Source organism: Nilaparvata lugens, chromosome 13 (genome assembly GCF_014356525.2).
Source record: "Nilaparvata lugens isolate BPH chromosome 13, ASM1435652v1, whole genome shotgun sequence".
NCBI classification, from domain to species: Eukaryota; Metazoa; Arthropoda; class Insecta; order Hemiptera; family Delphacidae; genus Nilaparvata; species Nilaparvata lugens.
The window spans coordinates 6920852-6936805 of NC_052516.1; the positions used below are offsets into that span (position 1 = coordinate 6920852).

At 33.4% G+C, this 15954-nt stretch overlaps 1 protein-coding gene across 1 annotated transcript in view; it reads left to right on the top strand.

The window, feature by feature from the left end:
- The first annotated feature begins 132 nt into the window (after nucleotides 1-132).
- Nucleotides 133-15954, top strand: part of LOC111043687 (elongation of very long chain fatty acids protein AAEL008004) — a 102202-nt gene continuing 86380 nt past the window's right edge. Inside the window, exons 1-2 of the mRNA XM_039439689.1 lie at nucleotides 133-285; nucleotides 11574-11609. Coding sequence (XP_039295623.1) covers nucleotides 11587-11609 — 23 coding nt within the window. The 5' untranslated portion in view covers nucleotides 133-285; nucleotides 11574-11586. The remainder of the gene's footprint in view (nucleotides 286-11573; nucleotides 11610-15954) is intronic.

Sequence of the window (15954 nt, forward strand, 5' to 3'; positions counted from 1 at the left end):
AATCTCGAAACAATAATTTATTGAAATAATGCTTTTTGATAAGATAAAATATTGCGTTCTTATCAATATTTGGATAATAACGTGATCAAGCAGATCTAAAAAATGTTTCTGCTTCACAGCACCATAATGATTCCCATCCTAATCAGTCAGTAGGTTATTAATCTTGAGTTTTGGTTTTCATGGTGCTGGTGAAGTGATATTATGATTGTAGATAATAAATCATGATATTAGTGTGTTTGTAGTGTTTAATTCAGACATCAATTGAATATTCACGGCTTTTCCAAGGTGTGTACTTATATAGTATAATTTTAAATTAATTTTCCAATTTATGGGTTGATTATGTTTACTGCCGGTTACTGTTTATAAGGTAGGTTAATCAGGTTTAAACAGAACTGAACCACACCTTTAAAGGTTTAAAATAGGATTACACATAATTTTAGGTGACATATAATGTTATTGAAGGTGTAAAATTGATAAATTAACACGTACAACCTCATTGTAATAAGTAAACTTTCAAAAACATGCTGTTTCTGGTTTTAACCTCTTAATTCTGCAAGCATAATCGTGTATGTTTACAGCTTTTGATTATGATTGAGTTAAGGGAGATAATGAATATTTGTATTTGCAACTTGATAGCTTTTATGTAAATAACATTTGTGGATGCTTAGCTGGCCACTCGCCTTTGCTCGACAGAAATCGGAGCGATGGCAAGTGAAGGCCAGTGAAGGCGAGCTTTGGCAAACCACCCGTCCACACTTTCGCGCTCGTCGTTATTTGTACGCATTGGGCCAACGTGTGGATACTGCATATAAATGTGTTGAATTTGAATAGCATAAATACTGTTTTTAGTCAAATGTGTATAGAATACTGTTTCTAGTCAAAGTTACAAAATAATGCTAATTACAATCAACGACCATAGAATGCGCAAGGATTTACTTATTTAATTTTTCAGTTCAGACAAGTTTGAAGCATGAGTTTGATAATATAAGTTTTAATTCAGATAGATGTATGCTGTGATATTAAATAACACACCAGCTCTACTTGGATAATTGACCAAGTTTTTATGAGTCAAGAGAGCTGATAAACTAGTTATTCTAAAGATTGTTGATGATTTTTTATCAAAATCAAGATTAAACTGTACCGTAGTTAGTCTTGACGTATTTGCTTCAATGTATTGAAGAACTGTATCAAACTTGAAATGAATTCATGATTTTTGTCAAACTATTGCACTCACTGGAACAATACTTGATTATTTATGTTCGTGGTTGCATCCTTTCATTCAACATTTCTATTTATTTTTTCTCAAATTAAAACTGATCTGATCAATTTCATTGTTTTATATTATTCATTCAGTGAAAATTTAGTAAATTTTTAATTCGTATAGTAGTCAATTATAAAACATAAACTGAATTGGATTCCACTTCTTTAGTGTATTATTTAATGAAACATCAAGTACCGTAGTATTATTATCTTATATATATATATATATATATATATATATATATATATATATAAAAGCGAAATGGCACTCACTCACTGACTGACTCACTCACTCGCAGAGCTAAAAATCTACCGGACCAAAAACGTTCAAATTAGGTATGTTCAGTTGCCCCTTCAGAGGCGCACTAAGAACGGATTTGGAAAAATTTCCAAAGATACGCCCAAAATTAGCGTTTTTTTGCTTTTTTCAGATTTATCGAGAACAAATGAACAGAAATTGTTCAAATTTAGTACAGAAGTTAAGCTAGGGTGTACTGTAATAATGTTGTGTTAGAAGGAATTTAAAATAACGCCAAAGCACAGAGGAAAGAAGCACTGGTATGCTTATTCTGTGGCCAAAGATACACCCAAAATCTGCGTTTTTCCAGCGTTTTTTTGCGCTTTCTCAGCTTTATCGAGAACAAATAAACAGAAAATGTTTAAATTTACTACAGAAGCTCAGCTGGGGTGTAATAATGTTGTGTTAGAAGGAATTTGAAATAACGCCAGAGATACGCCCAAAATTACCGTTTTTTGCGTTCTCTCAGTTCTTTCATCAAGTAATAGACAGAAAATGTTCAAATTGCACTAAATAATTGAAATTAATCGGTGATTGAATTGAGCGAGGAAGTACTATGACTTTCTGATGGAATGAAGCATGCTCAATTGAAAAATGCTGGCAAGCGTAGCGAGCCCGCTGATCTCATTTTTGGACGATCCAGTCGGGGGTCCAGGTGGCGGAGCCCCCTGGCTAGACGGATATGGCGAGCGAAGCGAGCCTGACGGCTAGTTACCTTATACATTTGTAAAACTACTTACTGCTTTTGTTGGTAAGGTACAACAAACTGATAAAGACCAATATCCTCATGGTCATATATTTACAGTTATTTGTCTGCATTAGAGTTAGTAATGCAAAGTTAACATGCAATGATACATCACAAAAGTGAATTGTAGCTCTGCTGTGCAAAAAATTGTACATCTCAACTGAAAAGAGCTGAAAATTTGCAGTAAAATTGCCGTCTATTATGACTCTGAATGGTCATTATACTACAAATTGTCCAATATTATGACCGTAGTCTCTATAATGTATCGCTCCATAACTTTTAATGACACATGTGTTTCGTTCAAGGTTGGTTTCTCTTAAAACTGATTTTTATTCAACTTTGAAATAATGCAGCTTGAAGTAACTTATCAGAGAAAAATATTGTTTAGCAACTATAAAATAATTTATTATATCAACTAGATAAAATATGGTATTATCTATAATATAATAAAGGAAAGAATTGACTTATACACGTACGGGATAGGAAATTCAAGAATGAAGCATCTGAATTACTCAACTGATTAACTTGAAATTTTGCATATTTTTTAGCACTACAGCCCAATATGAGCTTTGGCCGCCTCTACTACAGCTCTCCACGCTTCTCGGTCCTCTGTTAATTGGCTCCATCCTCTATCCCATTTTTTGGAGATCGTCTCTCACTTCATCTTCCCACATTATTCTCGGCCTTCGTTTGAATGTAGCTTCTCCTTGAATATTATTTTAGGCATTCTGTTCGCGATATGTCAGATATGCCCAAACCACCTAAGCCGCTGAGCCTTTATAAATTTTACAATATTTCGGCCTTTTATCAATGCCTTGAGTTCTGAATTGGGTTTTCTCCTCCACTCCTGTCCTTCTTTAACTGGACCATAAATCTTTCTCAGGATTTTCCTTTCAAAAACGCCTAGATGGTTTTTGTCTTCTTTTGTCAACGTCCAAGATTCACAACCGTACGTTACAAAAGGTGGAATTAGATTTTTACATAATCTGTGTATTCCAAATTAAGGTTTAGAGCAGTTTTGGGCGAATGCCTGTTGTTTCAAGCTTGATCGTATTTGTATATGAATAAATAAATAAATTAGGCTTTCATAAGGTGCGTACAGACTTTCGCTCTGCTCCGCAACCGAACGTCACTCCAGCAGAGCGATTGATGATCGACCGGGGAGCAACAGTGGTTCGACCGGGGAACGCGTGAAGATTTAACATCTTCCGTAACGTTCATGATGGTACGTGGGCGGAGGGACTGTAGTTCGATGGAGGAACGAAGGCGGTACGAGGGCGGAGCGTGCTCGGTGCGGGTTGGATGCGCGTATATGTGTACGCAGCTATATATTCCTTGTTTTGTGTTTCTACATATAATATGAGCCTGTTATTTAAAAGTTTCATGTTACTGAAGTATGCTCTATTTCCAGCCAACACTCTTTGCTTAATTTTGCATATTGATTTTCAATTTACTGAGTATGGTCATAGAGAAACAATGGCATATTACGCTGTTGTTTCTCTATGGTATGGTTAAGGCCTATTTAAAATTCTTCATGATTTCAGGGTAGTCGAGTTTTCAAGTTTATAATTAGACCCTTGCGGAGCACGGGTTACCTGCTAGTGTAAACTAAAATTATTCACCATTTTTCCAAGAGGAAGTGAGGTTTACCCACTTTAAACTGTCAGCCTTCCTGATTTAAATAGCATCAATATAATGCTTCCTATTCACCAATGCTCAGAGATTGAAGTCAACTTTACTTCCTCTTAAAAAAGTTGTGAATAATTTTAGTTAGTTTAATTGGATAGTTGGTGGAAAATTTTCCTCTGATAATGAGAGTATTATCGGTAGTGTTTTAGTTATTTGTGCAACTAGTGCGCAAAGTGACAGTTTGCTGCACCGAAAGAAACGTTTACGCCCGAGCCGTAGGCGAGGGCGGAATGGTTTCTTGAGTGCAGCAGAGGAACTTTGCGCACGTATTTCACATTAAGTTTTTCCTACAGTTACTATTGAATATGAAAAGTGGGTAATTATGGGTAAAATTGCCTGAAATGCATCAAATGTTTTTCTGTGTAATTTTATTATTGATAAAAACCTTAATCCTAAAATCCTAAAGTCCTTGGTTATAATATCTACTTAATAATTAGCGCGTTGTGCTTGGTTGCACGTCTGCTCACTATAGCAGCCACAGCAGTCACTGTTACCAACTTCATTTGGATTTTGCTGCACTGTTGCTCCATATAACCTACTAAGTATTTTGCGTTGCCATGTTGCAAATCTGGAGTGCAGAAAAATTTTTCCCGCACTAGAGCGGAAAAGTGATTCTTTGCGTTCTGTAATCAGTGCAGCAATGGCCACTTTTCAACGTAACTGTAGGAAAACAATATTTCTGATTGGAATTTTTTTACATTTTCTTGGTGTCTATAGTCTCTATAATTTTTAGAGACTTATAGGAAGTCTATAGACCGTGTCTCTAGACCATTCAAAGACAGTGTATAGAAAGTTGCGCTATTTAGTCTATGTATAGGCCTACTTAACTTTATAAATAAAATATTCAAAAAATATGCTATTCTGAAGTGAACAACAACAAGACTTAACCTATTCCAGAAAATGTGTAACCTTATCTAAATTTGGGAGAGGAATAGCACAAGGTTACCTTATTATTTCTCTCCCTATCATTTTGATCATGTACTTATAATTGTATGAAAGAATGACTATATGGAGAGAAAAATGTGACTGTAGAATTAAAATACTTACTTCTGATTTTCCTGTTTTGAAAAGAATATGATAATAGTTTCGGTTGTTACAGCAATCCCAATTCCAATGCATTTTCACTACTGTAATAAACAAAAATGAGTTAAAATAGTTACTACAATGTTGGAATCTTAAAAATAATAGTCGATTCCTATTATTGACGTTTTTTAATTGAAGCTTTCATTACTAAAAGTTTTTTGACTTGAAAAGCAACTAAAATAACACTCATTTCCTGTGATGATTGACATATTTTGTGTCTCCATCACATCCTTGCCTTACAGTGTAGGCTACCTACCTCTTATTTTATATAATATCTATCATAAACATAGTTATACCTACAATATCACATAGTCACATCTCATGTCCTACCTTACCTTTTATATAATATCCTTTATAAATATAGTAATAGGCCTACTATTCTAGTCACACCTCCAGTGGTACCTTACTTTTCATACAATATCCATTATAAAAAATATAGTAATAGAAATCTAGTCACATCTCCAGTGGAACCTTACTTTTTATATAATATATATGATAGAAATAGTTATATAATAATGGTTTTTTTGCCAAGGTTGGTGAGGTGAAAGTCACGAAGGCAGGGCAAGGTTGTGTAAATACAAATGACTTGTTAGTTTGCATGATTTACGTAATTCCAGTTTGTGTAAATACAAACAGCGCAAACAAATACAAATAAGAGATGGTTAAGTAGGCCTGAAGGTATTTCTGTGACACTTTGTTGAAGCTTAGTTGCTTGGTGTATATTTTTTCCAAAATTATTTAGAAGTATAAAGTTTTCTAATGTTATTAGAATAGGTACTCACTTTTTTTAGGGCTAGGTACTGAAATTACTTATGAAGATTCATCATATAGGGTTACTGAGGCCCTTGCATATCAATTTTTAAGGATGGTTATAGGCTTATTTCAAATTCTTCAAGAATTCAGTTTGTCAAGTTTTTAATTAGATCCTTGCGGAGCACGGGTTACCTGCTACAGTGAGGTCCACGTTATGATGGCAGTGTTTAATTAGCAATGGTATTGCTATCCTTGTCTATCATTCAACAAAGCGGATAGCGCTATTTCTTTCTCGCTTTGCTCTGTTGCCAGATCGTCTTTTAACAATGTAGAATTTATAATTAATTAGCTAAATATTTTATCTTAATTATGAAATCATTGAAAAATATAATTTCTTGCTTCATAAAATATAATTGATTATTTTAAACTAGAATAAACAATTAATAGGCCTATCACATCAATAAACCTGTATCAGAAAACATTGTCAAGACAGATGATCGGCAATATTGTTCTCCTATCTTTCTCCACTGCCATTATAACGTGGACCTCACTATAGAATACAATATTAACGATAGCAGAACCAGTTTTTCAATAAAACAATGATTATATTGCATGGCTATTGATTGAAATTTTCACAGCCATTCAATATTGAACACAATGGGCAGACAGTGTGGCAACATCTTCAGCCTTCACTTTTAACTGTGAGCATTTGGTTCAATGGGAAGTGGGAAGCATTGTTGCTCTATCATTATAAGAAGGAATGTCTATAGATTGAAGCTAATTTCTCTGTAGGAGAGATACAATACTCACTAAGGAAAAGAGAATCATTGTTAAAGGTCATGCACACGTGTGTCATGTATACTATCCACAATACACAATAAACAGAGAATATATTGTTTATTTCATTTATTCATAGACAATAGATACAATGCAGGTAAAAACAACAGGCATTCGCCCAAAACTGCTTTAAACCTTAATTTGGAATACACAGTCTAGAGGTTATGTTAATGATAACTTAATTTACACACTATTTTAAGTCCAAAAAATGTATGTACTACAATAATTTTGAATTTATCAGATTAATCAATTTCAAAATACAAATCCAAACTAAAATCTTCCTTCACAATCACAAAAAATATTAAAAATTTCACTTGAATCCACAAATTAATTATACTCATGTTAAAATTCTGCAAAGCTTCAAAGCTTGACATATTCTATGATATAAGGTTATACAGGGTGACACAGAATAACGGGAACTTTTAAAAACGCCATAAAACATTAGTGGGAAGGGCAAAAATGATTTTATTCAAACTAATGTAAAGTTGAAGACTTACCATTTGAGAGTTATTAATAACATCTATCACTTTTTGACAATTACTTCTTCAAGATGGTTTCTCCCTGAACGAATACACTCTTGAAATCTGTGTTGACGATTCCTCATTGATCGCTGCAACATCTGCGTTTCCTGGTCCCATGATCTGTCCACCTGCGATTTTCTGTTTGTGGAGCTATCTCAAATCAACCGTTTTCACGACTTGACCAATAACTGTGGTTGAATCATAACAGGCAGTTCAAAATGAAATTAACAATATCCCAGCTGAAATGTTGCAGCAATCGTTGAGGAATCTCAACACAGATTTCAAGAGTGTATTCGTGCAGGAGGAAGCCATCTTGAAGAAGTAATTGTCAAAAAGTGATAGATGTTATTAATAATTCTCAAATGGTAAGTCTTCAACTTTACATTAGTTTGAATAAAATCATTTTTGCCCTTCCCACCAATGTTTTATGACGTTTTTAAAAGTTGCCGTTATTCTGTGTCACCCTGTATGTAGTCTAAGTGATACATATCACGTACATTATGTAGCAAATACATTAATAAGGGTATGGATACGACTGTAGCATGTTTCTCTCTATGAGATTTCCAGTTTTAATCTTGGAGAACACTACAGCGAAATCCACGTTATAATGACAGAATTTGATTAACATTGGTGTTGCTATCATTGTCTATCATCCATTGTCATAATCAATTGACAAGTAGTATATTTCGCACCTAGAGCAGAAAATGAGATTTTTCCGGCTCGAAATCGGTTTTCAAGTCCGAGGACTAGAAAAGATTGAGAGCCGGAAAAACATTTTTGCCCATGGTGCGAACGCTATTTTTCGGCACACTATAATAAACAATATATATATAATATATATATATATAATATATATATATATATATATATATATATATGAGAATAGTTGTTTACTAAGCACTTCCGAAAGCAGAAGTGGAAGGTGATAGCTCTAGCAAATCTGAGGTAATCTGAATATCAGGAAATTGTCCAAGTATTTCTATTTTTTATTCTGATTTGTCTAAATAACCTAAAAGATGATGTACAATTATGTGGGAGGTTGAGTTTAAACTTTTTTATTCTTTCAAATGACAATAAGATGATATTATTATAAATGTTTTAATTTATTGAATAATGAACACAAATAATGAAAAGTTTTTTGATCAGCTGTTTTTTGATCACTCTTCTTAGTTCCATGTTAGCGGCTGGAAAGGGTACTCTTTCCGGCCTAGGCCGGAAAGAAACCTGTTCTGACGTCAGACGAGAGTCGTCTGCAATGTCTTTCAGATCTACGTAGGGACTGGAAAACAGCTGCTTTCTGTGCAGTGTGGCGAAAAATATATTTTCTTGACGAATAAAATATTATTGATTATTCTAAACAAGAATGAACAGTTGATATTACATCAGATATACCGGTATCAGCTATTGTCTACAGAAGGCAGTGGCAAGGCAGAGAATCGGCAATGCTGTTCTTCCATCTTTCTCCACTGCCATTATAACGTGGACCTTACTATAGGCTTGATTTTGTAAGTCAATGCCAATAATATTGTATTTCAACTGATTAATCAACCTCCAAATTGAAGTGATGTTATTTCCTGAGGTTATGTGTCAAGATTGTGGTGACAAATAGGCTAGGTACATTTGGAAGTAATTATTGAAAATGTGTTGGGGACTCCTTGGGGTATGTGTCAAGACCAGACAGTGATCATAAAACATGACACATTGCCTTCAGTTTGATTGTTTTGAAATTCTTCAAATCCAACATACTAATCCATCAAATTGTAATTTACTGTGTGTTTTAATAAAATAAATGTAAGTTATTATAGAAAATGTAAGAGCGGTCATGAAATAAAATAAAAGTCTACTAGTAATTGTATATAATCAAACTAAATATTTATAATCAATAGCCATATATGGAAATTAATAGAATTTATATTTATACTTGTATTTTCATTTTTAATTAATAATGACGATTGTCTCAACATATTGTATGTTTTATGACAATAACGATGATTTGATTTATAGAACTTATTTACAATTTCCTTAAACTTGTACTCTTAAACCCAGTGTACCTAAATATTTTCAGTTACAGTACTTAGCAATATTTTGCAACAAACAAATGAAAATTCTTGTTCACTATGAAGAGATAGCAGACCTCGTATGTCTCCATCGTTATTGTCCTGTCACCAGCTGGCTCAGATCTTTGTTTATTAAGTAGACTTGAGATGCGCGGGAACACTAGCATCAGGTGATCAATTTTCATAACGGCAAGGAAAGTTGTGTGAGTGCGCCACACCAGATTTTTTTAAAAGTCGTCAAAACAGCTGGTCTACAGATGAAATATCTCGACTAGGTGTTCTTCTTATGAACTGCTCTACCTTCCTACCTCATGCACGAGAACGAGGTTACAAAGTCCATTTCTCAAGGATGGGGTGAACCCCCTTTAGTTTCCCAGAAGGAGACTCATGCCAGTTGATAGAGCTGATAAATAACTAACTATACAGGGTATGAATTTGAAAAAAATCGGTCAAGTCATTTTTGAGAAAATCGTGAAAAACATGGTTTTTTAGTAATTATCCGCCATTTTTCTCAAGAATATTATGGAGCTCCTGCAATTTTCCCAGAAATGTGACTCATGCCAGTTGATAGGGATTATAAATAGCTAACTAGGGTATAAATTTGAAGAAAATCGTTAGAGCCGTTTTCGAGAAAACCGTGAAAAACATGGTTTTTTGCCATTATCCGCCGTTTTTTCGGCCATTTTTAATTGAATTTTATTGAATTTCTTATTGTCGAATCCTCATGGAATAAGGACCTTAACTTTAAAATTTCAAGTCAATCGGTTAATTAGGAATGGAGTTATCGTGTTCACAGACACACACACACACACAGACCAACACCCAAAAATCATGTTTTTGGACTCAGGGGACCTTGAAACGTATAGCAAACGTGAAATTAGGTTACCTTAAATTTTTTTGGAAAGCAATACTTTCCTTACCTATGGTAATAGGGCAAGGAAAGTAATGAAACGTATAGAAAACATGAAATTAGGGTACCTTAAATTTTTTTGGAAAGCAATACTTTCCTTACCTATGGTAATAGGGCAAGGGAAGTAAAATGTAAGTTATTATAGAAACTGTAAGAGCGGTTATGAAATAAAATAAAAGTCTACTAGTAATTCTTTATAATCAAACTAAATATTTATAATCTATAGCCCTATGGAAATTAATAGAATTTATATACAACTTATTTAAAATTCCCTTAAACTTGTACTCTTAGGCTCAACTCACACTTACGCGACTCAGGTCGAGAAGAGACTCGACTCTAGTCGAGAGCATTTGTGTTTTCAAATGGTGACAGTCGCGGAGACTAGAGTCGTAGAGAAACAATAGCGTAAGCTATCGTACGCTATTGTTTCTCTATGCTAGAGTCGACTGGTCTGAGTATCACCATTTGGAAACACATGCTCTCGACTAGAGACGAGTCTCTTCTCGGCCTAAGTCGCATAAGTGTGAGTTGAGTGTTAATATACAGTTTGTGTACCTAAATATTTTCAGTTGAAGTACTTGACAATATTTAATACTTAACAAAGCAATATTTTGCAACAAGTAAATGAAAATTCTTGTTGTTTCAATTACAATATTGTATTCTATTTTATTTGTTGAATAAAAATACTACGAACATGTCAAAAACCCACATTTATAAATATTTCATTTGTTTCACCAGGTCTAGATGAACAATAATCAATATTAATGTGTGATGATTTATTTATTTATACATTGAAACATACACTATCATTCTCAATTATGAATTATTGAATTCAATAAAATATTGTTTTTTCTTCTTTAATTATTCTATTAATCAATCAATGTATTAAGTATACTTAGTCCTACATACTTATTCTCAAATATACATCAGCACAATGTATTATCTATTTTATAATCAAAATATTAATAATACATCTACAATATAAGTGTATTCTCTATTATTTACAGTACTTCTATGAGCAGATAAAGCTTTATATGTATAAAGTGGAACTCCCCCCCTGGCCTACACACAGATGGATAGTAGGGGGATTCCAAAATATGTTGTATATTGTATTTCATATTCGTGTATTATGTTTTTTGGAAATAAACTGAAATTGAATTGAATTGATTGGGAAAGGACCAACAGGCTCAAAGCCCAAAACTGTTCCTTCCCAAATTTAGATAGAAATTGTCCAAAAATAGGTTATTTTTTCACTTCATGATTTCTGTCCAATTTTGAGTCGAAATATATGATAATTGAGAAGCAAAATTAGTTGGAAACATCACATCTGAAATATAAAATTTCATTTATTGAATGTATATTTCAAGCTATATTATCATGCTCTAATGCTTTACTAATACGATGTTTCCTTATTTTTCAGGATACCAAAGATTATGCTAGATACACCGAATAATACGTGAGTACCTACCTACCAATCATCCAATACTTTAGTTTATTATTGACAATACTCTTGTTCTTGTACTTTCAGCCTATCTCACGAGACTATCAGACAAAAAAATCGTAGGCTTGTTTTTCTCAATTTTATCTCTAGAGAAATAGAGACACGATATTCGAAATGTAGTTGTCCTGCGACAGATGATGGTTTTGTTTTGATTTAGCTCAAATTAGGAAAGAGGTGTAAAGGGGATTTGAAGGAGATGATGATGATGATGATGATGATGATGAAGAAGAAGAAGAAGAAGAAGAAGAAGAAGAAGAAGAAGAAGAAGAAGAAGATGATGATGATGATGATGATGATGATGATGATGAAGAAGAAGAACTGGATGAAGCAGAAGAAGAACTGGGGAAAGAAGAAGAACTGGAGAAAGAAGAAGAACTGGAGAAAGAAGAAGAACTGGAAGAAGATGAAGAAGAACGGGAGGAAGAAGAAGAAGAAGAAAAAATAATGAGAAGAAGAAGAACTGGAAGAAGAACTGGAAGAAGAAGAAGAAAAAGAAATTGAAGAAATAGTAGAAGAAGAAGTTGAAAAAGTAGAAGAAGAAGTTGAGAAGTAGAAGAACTGGAAGAAGATGAAGAAGAAGTGGAGGAAGGAGGAGGAGGAGGAGGAGGATGATGATGAGGATTAGGTAGTCAAATAGGAAGTGATAAAAATACAGGAGGCAGCAAGTTAACGACCTCGTTTAAACTATATTAAGTTTGCCTGTGCTAAGAATTACTACTACTGGTACCTGATCCAGATAAAACACACATCTATTTGCTTGCAAAACTGTCTATTTACTTGGCGACCTTAGACTCTTGTCTCTCCCTCCCTCTCTTTCTGTATCTCTCTCACTCTCTGGTCGAGATTCACTGGGAATGATATTCTGAGTATTATTCCCAAAGAATGGTCATAGATATGTTCAAAGGTACGCCAATGTGTGTAGATACAAAACCACAATATTATCTTGAAGGAATTTCTAAATTGCGTTATTTTCTCTTATCATGTACAGTTCAATAATAATTATTGTTATATCATCATAATATATTATGCAAATTCATCCAAAAATTTGTTGTATTCAATTCAAATTCAAAAAGTTATTTATTTCACAAGTCTTACAAGCAATCAAAGTGGTAGCCTACATCATAAAATAATAATACACTTTGCAATAAAAATAAGACAATGTTAGCACCACAGAAATGACAGCGATATACAAATATATATTAAGAAATATTACTCTCGCATAGGCATTACTGCCTGTGTGCGAGAATGAAATAAGAATTGAATATAAGACGTGTATAAAGCAGTATACAATCATAAAGCATTCAATGAATCAATCTCTCTGGTGGTGTGTTGATGGGAAGGATATTATTTCATATCATTTTCAGAGAGTCGACAATTATTTGTCGACAATAATTATTTTTATATAAGTATTATAGTGTGATCCACATTATAATGGCAGTGGTGAAAGATAGGAGATCAGCTTTGCCGATTCTCTGCCTTGCCATTGCCTTCTATTTTCTCTAATTTTCATATTTCATTGACATTGTATGGTATCTTTCTGTAGCTTATTTCAAATTAATCTCTATGACGATATTCAACTGTTTATTGTATTACATGTATGAGATATAATGTGTTGTATAAATTGATATCTTATCTTATAGAGGATAGCTGATACCAGTATTTAGCTTCAAATAATCAATTATATCTTATTCACCAAGAAAATGCATTTTCCAATAACTGAATAATAAATAGAGTTTAAATATTCTTTTAATTATATTTCCAAATTGTTGAAAACTGATCTGACTAAGTTGCGGAGCTAGAAAGGGATAGCGCTATCTGCTTGTCGAATGATGGACAATGATAGCAACATCAATGCTAATCAAATACTGCCATTATAATGTGGAACTCACTATGTGTCAGAGGATTTACCGACCTTCAAGTAGTGCCATGCTTAGGAAAACTACAGAAGATAAGTGATCTTAAATTCTTGTATAGCAGATGGGAAAGTTTGCACTTCATGAATCATTAAAATTAGAAAAAAAATTGTTGTTGTTCCTCGTAAAGTAGTCATTAATATAAAATAATAACATTGGCTCTAATGGGAGTGTTCACACATAGAAAAACTTGTGTTATTTCTCGTAAAGTAGTCTTTAATGTAAAATAATAACATTGGTTCTTATGGCAGTGTTCACACATAGATAGTCTGCCAATGTCTGGAAATTTCCATTTGTTCTTATAGGAGTATTCACACACATATAGTCTGCCAGCCTGTGAGCATTCTCATGTGTTCTTATGGGAGTATTCATACATAGGCAGACTGCCTATCTGTGAACACTCCCATAAGAACCAATGCTTTTCTAATGATGGGAAAGTACCCGTATGGGAAAACCCAAACAATGAAGTGAATTACCGCCACTCATAAATAAATAAAATTCATAAATAAATAATAATATCGTCAATAAGTGAATATAACCCATACTTTGAAAGTGGATATCGATGGATGATTGATCTTATTTCATGTGGAAGCCAGTTTTCGAACTGGATATATTCTTAGATAATAATTTTTGTTGTTTGGTACAGATTCTATGCAGCTGTGGAATACCCAAGATAACTTACTTGATCCACCTACGACCAGTCTCTCTCTCTCTCTCACACACACACATAATATCTCTCTTCGTCAGTCTCTCTCTCTCTCTCTCTCTTTCTCTGGTAGAGAGTTAGTGGGAGGATATTTTTAATATTCTTCCCAAAGAATGGACAATTGATATGTCCAAAGCTCCGCCAATTTATGTAGATGCATAACAATATGATTATTATCTATAGTTATTATATTACAAATTGCTTTTTCATATCATATACAGTTCAATAATTATTTTCTTAGTCTATATTATGTAAATTCATCTATAATTTTGCTGTATTGTAAGCTATTGTATATAAGTGTATAAGACAGTATATATTGTAATCTACATAAATAAAGTACTCAATCAAATCAAAATCAATCTCTCTCTTTTTCTATCTGCCTCAGTCTTCTTGTACTCTTAGATTTGTTTCTCTCTTAAGTTCGTTTTCCAAGCATTCTCTTTATTACAGTAGGCTACACTCTTCAGCAGTCTCCAAGCGTTTAAATTTCCCCTTAGCGTTAATTCAAAATTTCAAATTATTATTCCTGGACCGAAAATCAAGTAACGAAGCAGTGTGTGATTACATAACCTTGACTTTTGGACAACATTAACATTTTATCAAAATTTTTGGAGAGAAATAGAACAGGCTCAGCCTAGTTTTTTCTCCAATGTCATAATTGTATTATGATTATAGTATTTTATACAATAAATGAAGAAATGAAGACAATAATGATAGAATAAATAAATAAATGATAAATAATAAATAAATGAAGAAATAATGCAACCAAAATATGCCAATGTTCCAAGATATAGCAAATAGGATTTTATTTGTTTGTGAAGGAAATATCGAAGGAGTTGATATATTGTCAACCTGCAGGTAACCCGTGCTCCGCGAGGGTCTACTTAAGAACTTGACAAACTGAAAACTTCAAGAATTTAAAGTTAGACTATAACTATCCTCAGTAAATTAAGAATTTATATGCAAAATTTCAAGTTAATCAGTTGAGTAGTTCAGACGAGATGATGCGTCATTCGTGAATTTCCTATCCTGTGTATAAGCAAACTCTTTCTTTTATTATATTATAAATTTGTTAGTCTAACATGAATGAAAATCTGTGTTTCAAGTACAAATTATACAGCTATCAATATGGGATTGCTACAATATGATTGTTATATTTCATGGTGAGAAAGTGTTATCAAAATTATGGACTCTTTTTCCTTCCAATAGCTTGTCTCCTGCACTCCTCAATCTCCATTCTCTCTTTATCCTTCCATAATTCAACTCTCTTTCTCTTCTTATTTGATTGGAAAGTGGAATATCCTTGACCTTAACCCAGCAGACTAAAAGCTGGAAAGGTCAGGTGGCATGATTCGGGTCCCTACAGTGAGGTCCACGTTATAGTGGCAGTATCTGATTAACATTGGTGTTGCTATCCTTGTCCATCATACGACAAAGCAGATAGCGCTATCCTTTTCTATCTCCGCTAAGTTGCCAGATCGTTCTAGAATAATGTAGAAATATAACTAATTAACAAAATATATTATCTCAACCATGAAAATTTATCACTCGATCATTGAAAAATATATTTCTAGACGAACAAAATGTGATTGATTTATTTTAAACAAGCATGAACAGTTAATCTCACATCAGATATACCGGTATCAGATATCCTCTAGTCAGTGGCAAGGCAGAGAGTCGG